The 6,440-nt window shown below is 35.9% G+C and overlaps 1 protein-coding gene across 1 annotated transcript; it reads left to right on the forward strand.

The window, feature by feature from the left end:
* The first annotated feature begins 10 nt into the window (after window positions 1–10).
* UBE2A (ubiquitin conjugating enzyme E2 A) lies at window positions 11–4,438 on the forward strand. Its single transcript, XM_036839924.1, has 3 exons — window positions 11–1,585; window positions 2,648–2,736; window positions 3,132–4,438. The coding sequence occupies exons 1-3, from the start codon at window positions 1,570–1,572 to the stop codon at window positions 3,258–3,260; spliced, it is 234 nt and encodes a 77-aa protein (XP_036695819.1). The 5' UTR covers window positions 11–1,569; the 3' UTR covers window positions 3,261–4,438.
* Window positions 4,439–6,440: the final 2,002 nt, after the last annotated feature.

Below are 6,440 nucleotides of genomic sequence, written 5' to 3' on the forward strand. Positions count from 1 at the left end.
AGTCTGATATGTTGCATTTTAAATTATTCTGAAACTTTGGGACACATGTTCATACCAAGAACAACTTTGTTAGCAAATTGTTTCCTATGAGCTTGCTGGTAGGAAACACACTTTTTGGTATTGTTACATGTAACAACTAGCAGCAAAATGATTATAGTCTTTTTTTCTTAAGTGGAAAGGAGGAATGGAAGCTAGGAGGAAATAAATTGCTAACTCGAAGGAACCAGTAACAATTTATACTCTATCTGAAGTGTGGTCTGTTGTATTAGAATAAGTAATTTATTAAGTGGACCAGAGTAATATAGTGGAACGTGCATCACCTTAGATAATAACTGATTCCTTAAGATTACTTGAAGAAATTTCAGTCAGGAAAAAACAATTGCCCAATTGTTTTCTTGAATTTATTAAACCCAATTAAAAATAACATTTTGAAGAAAATAATCTCCCCAAATCACAACATCCAACAATTCTTTTTTGGTGGGGGGCGGGGGCGCGCTGTGGGGCATGCGGTATCTTAGTTCCCCGGCCAGGGATCGAACCAGTGTCCCCTGCAGTAGAAGCACAGAGTCCTAAACACTGGACCGCCAGGGAAGTCCCCAACAATTCTTGAATGAGATCCAGTTTGTCCATTTCTTATAAATAAGTCTATAACTTAGTATGCTTTAGGGCCTCCTGCTACCTTAGTTGACACATATTCAAGAAAAATAATTTGTTTCAATAGTAGCGTAAACAAACATCATTAGAAAGAAATTTACTGGAGACATGAATGCAATCTAATATGATTTTTAAATTATTTCTGCCATTAATTCCTACCATTAGTGTGAATAATTGAGTTGGTTTTATAGTGAAGTAGCTTGTGAGTCATACTTAAGGGTTTTAAAGAGGGACTGTGAAGTTTTTTCTGGCTTACATTCAATTATGTTTTCATTATAGAGTTGCTATTACATGAAGAGGAGCCAGTGAACACTTTTCTTATTCCCTGCTATTTTAAAAATAATTTGATTATTGATTTGTATTTCTAGCATTGGTTTTTGAACTTTGTGCTCTCATCCTTTCTAGTGCATTTAAAAATCACCACTTAAGATGACAGCTGATTAAAATTGGCCTTTATTAAGGTCTTTCAGTCTTCTCAAGGAGGAAGGCCACGTTTTGGCTCTAGTTGCTTGTCATTTTAAGGATGTCTTCAAAATGTACAGTGGCTAAAGTTATCCTGCAGGCAGTAATTTTGAGTTTAAGATGGCTGTATTTAAGTTTGGGGGAGAATAATGGAAAAACAGAAAACAAATCACCTTTGAGTGATGGTTCTTACAGTGTCCATCCATTTTTAGGGCAATCCCTGGAGCTGTATCTCTTACCTGGTCTCTTTCCTCTCTACTCTATATCTTTGCGTTATTTCATATAATACTTGAAAAAAAAGTCATGTAGTATTAAAAACAAAGTACTACCGAACAAAGTGATAAATAGGTTTTCTTAACCCTTTCTTTTCTAATTACAGGAACCTTTAAGCTTACAATAGAATTCACTGAAGAATATCCGAATAAGCCACCTACGGTTAGATTTGTCTCTAAGATGTTTCATCCAAATGGCAAGTATCACTTTTAATACAGTATCTTAAACTACTACACTGTTTATTTGGGAGGTATTCCACATTTCCTATTTGTCTGTAGCACCTGAGTATTTGTCTAGGCATCTTGCTGTTTCCTGAAACCTGAACTTGTTCATGGTGGTCTATTGCTGTCTTGGTCTGTGGTCCTAGAACTGAAGCAGTGAAGGGACATTGCCTTTGCTTGGAATCTGAGAGCCTCCTGGTTTTGATGATTTTATCATTTACTTACTGAACAAAAATAAGGATGTTCTTGAGGTTTCCTTTTAATATAAGGCCAGATTGGGGTAGTTTTGTGTTGAGATTATTTTCACTAGCATTTAGAGCAATAGTTTTCAGCTTTGGATGCAGATCAGAATTAGCATGGGACATTTAAAAGCCATGGATGTCCCGGCCCCACTCCAGACCTACTGAATATCAGATTCTGTGGTTGAGTCCAGGTATACGGTATATTGGAATTCTAACTTACTTGGTGATTCTAACTTACTATTCTAACTTACTATTTTGCTCTTTTATTTTTTTTCCTAGTGATTCTAACTTACTATTTTGCTCTTTTATTTTTTTTCCTAGTAATAAGCCTAGAACAAGTTGCCTTTTATACAGGTTAATAATGTATTTTCCAGGGTATCAGATATTTTTACCTTCATACCAAAATGAAACCTTGTGAACTCTGAGCTATCTTGGTTATTTCAGATAGGAGATAAAGTTTAAAAATTTAGTGGAGTGAATTTCCCATAAGTCTATCGATGATGAGGAACCCTCTTAGAAATTGTGCGTGGTTTCCTGGATAACAGGGCAGTCTTTTCAGAATAACAAGCATTAAGTATCTTCCAGTTTTATACTGATTATGTTTGACATTCTCTGATCATCCTGTTTCACTAGTAGTGATTATGACACTTCTTTTAGGAAGGTAACTAAGAAGCAGCTTAGTAATCTTTTTTAAACCTCAGAAGCAAAGTATTCTTGACTGTATTTGTCTTGACTATGATGTTAAAACCTTAATGGTTTTGTTATGTTTAACATAACCTACTTCTATGCTCTTAGTCTATGCAGATGGTAGTATATGTCTGGACATACTTCAGAACCGTTGGAGTCCAACATATGATGTGTCTTCCATTTTAACATCCATACAGGTGAATTTTCCTTAATGTGACTATGGCCTTTGATATGTTTATATTAGCAATTGTTTTTGAAAGTCAGAAGTAAAAAGTAGGTCAGTAAGACCTAACCCACCAGAAAACATATATGTTTGCCTAGCTACTAGCAGATTAATGTAACTGTAGATTATTATGCTAAGAGAGCAAATTTAGCTGCTACCTAGGACAATTCGAGTGTGTTGAAGATACATATTGGGTTGGCCAGAAAGTTCGTTCAGGTTTTGCATAAGATGGTACGAAAAACCTGAACAAAGTTTTTGGCCAACCATATATATATATATAGATATAGATATAGATATAGATATAGATATATAGATATATAGATATATATTTGCATTGAGGAACTGACTTTTTACAAATTGTCTCTATAGTCTCTTTTGGATGAACCCAATCCCAATAGTCCAGCAAACAGCCAGGCTGCTCAGCTGTACCAGGAGAACAAGCGGGAGTATGAAAAACGTGTTTCTGCGATAGTAGAACAGAGCTGGCGTGACTGTTGACCCGGGTGCAGGAAAAGAAGCAGCTGGTCATAAGAAAAATATATATTGATGTGTTTGTCACCTTCCTATTCGTCAGTGTCATTACATTTACTTTATTAAAAGCAAAATAGCTGTTGTGCTGTTTCCATCTTCCCTTGCCAGGCTTTTCCTACCCCTTCTACCCTCTCCTTAAACATCAGAAAACACCCTCTATGAGATCAAATGTACTGTACCTGGGTTACGTGCAAAAAGTCACTAGTGCTTAATTCCTTTTCTGTTGTGTCTCATTTCCAGTTTTATGGCAGTATTGTGTTACTGTACTTTACACTAAGCTTTTAAAATGAATTGTTTTACAAGTGGTGCTTATGCATAGCTTGATGACCAGAATGTTATTTTTAACAGAATGAATGATTACTGAAGCGTTTCACCCTGGCTGGTCCTTCACTTGTGTTGGATTTAGAAGTGAATTTTTGGAATATGGCCTATAGAAAACAGGGAAACAAATCCATATAAACATCCATTTTGAAAGAGCAATGGAAGCTAAAAAGGCTATGATACTAATACCTACCTAACTAACATGAATTGTGTTTTTTACTGGTAGGAAGGAGAATGTTAAAGGGCTCAGCCAAAGGAGTGCAGCAATCATAGTAACTGACACTTCCTCTCCTTGCAAGGTGTTCAATGGACACACCCAAGCTAAGATTCAGAATACTGAAGTCTTCTGGATTTTCACTTTTTAAAGAGGTGTGGGAGCAGAGGAATGGAAACAATCATGAGTTTTTAATCTAGGGAAGGTTGGAGATCCTTTAATCCTTTTAAAGGAGCAGTGCTACCCTAGATAAACAAATTTATAATCCTCCATTGTTTTTTTAGAGTTTTAATTAACCCAAGGAAGGGAACATGTCTGTGGTAAACCACTCAAATCCTCTGTTAATGCTGCATGCTTTAGTTTCTTCCTCCCTTTCAGTATTATAAGAACCTTAAAATCAATGTTTGCGATCTTTCTTTGGATATTTATACTTTTAGATTGACAGTACCTTTAAGTAGCAGTGTGGGAAAAAGCTTGTAAATGTTTTGTCTGATGTTCCATTGTCACCTTTTGTGCATTTATCACTCTTACGAATTTAACTTTGCACAAGTAACCCATGTAAAAAAAATGTACATTTTTCAAAACTTGTAAATAAAAATAACCTTAAAAATTTGTAGTCAAGGTATAATTATATTTTAGCTCAGTATGAACTTTTAGTATGAATTTATTGGACTCTCATCTACTCATTCCCCCCCTTAAAATAAAAATTATGGTAAAAGCAAAAATAGATTTTGGGAGAGGGAGAAGAGTAGATACTGCTGGAGAGGACGTATTTTCTTTTCAGTCATAAGTGTTTAATGCTTTTTTAAACATGCTAACAAACAGAATGTAAATCTACTAGGTAAAACAAAGTTACTTCAGCATATATTATAGTCAATCAAGGGAATGAAATTGTGGTAAGGGGGGAGAATTAACCTGGAGATTTACCAGCATCCTCAGAGACCAAGATCTAACTTGTTGATCCTGACATTCCACCTCTTAAAAAAGCCCTAGCTTAAAAAACAAACTAAATAATAAAATGGTATTTTAAGTCTCAGGTAAAGCTTGGGAGTACAGGTATCCTCAGTGTTACCTTGTTTAAACAAAACTCTGCTTTCTTCTGAGGAGCAATCATCTATCTCATTTTAAAGAGACAAGGACAGTGACTGTGGAAACTCACTTCTTGGGGAGGGGGGTGGGCGCTAATTGAAATTAAGTCCTTATGCTGTATGTACCCACTCATCCTCTAAGACATGGCACTTAAAGGAGCCTCAACATGAGGGAGCTCATCCTACACTGAACACATGAACCGGTTAGTTTCACCTAGAAGCAACTTCCTTAAATGCACTTACTTTCTCTTAAGTCCATTTCTACTTCAAAGTAGAATGACATTAAATTGGTCTTTATTTGGCAGATTAGTTTTACATAAATTTCTTCATCCTACTGTGGCTGGATATCTTTTTTTTTGTTCCATTTTTTTTGTTTTTGCCACACTGTGCAGCTTGTGGGATCTTAGTTCCCCGACCAGGGACTCAACCCGGGTCCACGGCAGTGAAAGCACTGAGTCTTAACCACTGGACCTCCAGGGAAGTCCTGTGGCTGGGTATCTTAAATATATTTGACACTGTTACTTATACTTGAAAAAATTAAGGTGAGATTGGGAATGTGCACGTTTAATATTTTTTTTGTACACCTCCTGAGAAACACTATTCCCAATCTCTTTCATGGGATAATCCTTTTAAAATCTTACAATGGCGTCAACAAGCTGACCTCCCAAAGCATCATATCCACGGTCAAAGGCACCACAAATCATTCACTTCAAAGTTTAATGCTAATTTGCCTTTTTTCTTTACAGTTTTTTTAAACAAATGCCACAGGCTGCCTGCATACAATAATTTATAACAATAATAAACCAGATTTGTGAGGTCCCCTTTTAAATGGCAGAACTGAACTTGAACCTTCAATTCTGCACCTGCTGGTGTGGCAAAGAGGGTATGATGAAGAACCAAAGTTGTAATTAAAGTCCTTTCTTTAGGACCGATCTCCAGCTTCAGGAGTTACTCATAGCACAGTGAATGCACTGTATACTATTTTAAAAAGAATCCCAACAGAATGCAGGAAATTTCTATTCATTTTATAATCAAAGGGGAGGGAAAAAAATCTAAACGATAGATCTGTGAGCCTCAAAGCTATAAATATATATATAACTGAAAGCAGAGTTAGTTCCTCAGTATAATATATTTAAGTGATTCAAATAAAACTTAAAACTGCTCACGTACCTGCGCAGGTTTTACAGCAAGGTTACTGGGTTAAAATGACTGCCATCTCAAAGAAAGGGAAAATACAAGAACCAACAAAAAGGGGACAAAATAGAACAGCAGGGTTTGTCAGCAGCTCATTTTTGCCAAACCCATTTCTCAACATTCTTTATTCTCAAGCAGAGTTAAATGACGTCACCCTAATTCCACATCTATACCAAGGCTGATCTAAGAAGTTAGGAAATTTGGACTCTCAAATCAAGAACCAAATATACACTTGGCCCCATTATTTCAGAGCTTAACTTTGACTATATTAATATTCTGTTGTATTGAACTTATATAGATAAACCAGATTTGTGTAACATTACCCTACTC

This window comes from Balaenoptera musculus, chromosome X (assembly GCF_009873245.2).
Source record: "Balaenoptera musculus isolate JJ_BM4_2016_0621 chromosome X, mBalMus1.pri.v3, whole genome shotgun sequence".
Lineage (NCBI taxonomy): Eukaryota > Metazoa > Chordata > Mammalia > Artiodactyla > Balaenopteridae > Balaenoptera > Balaenoptera musculus.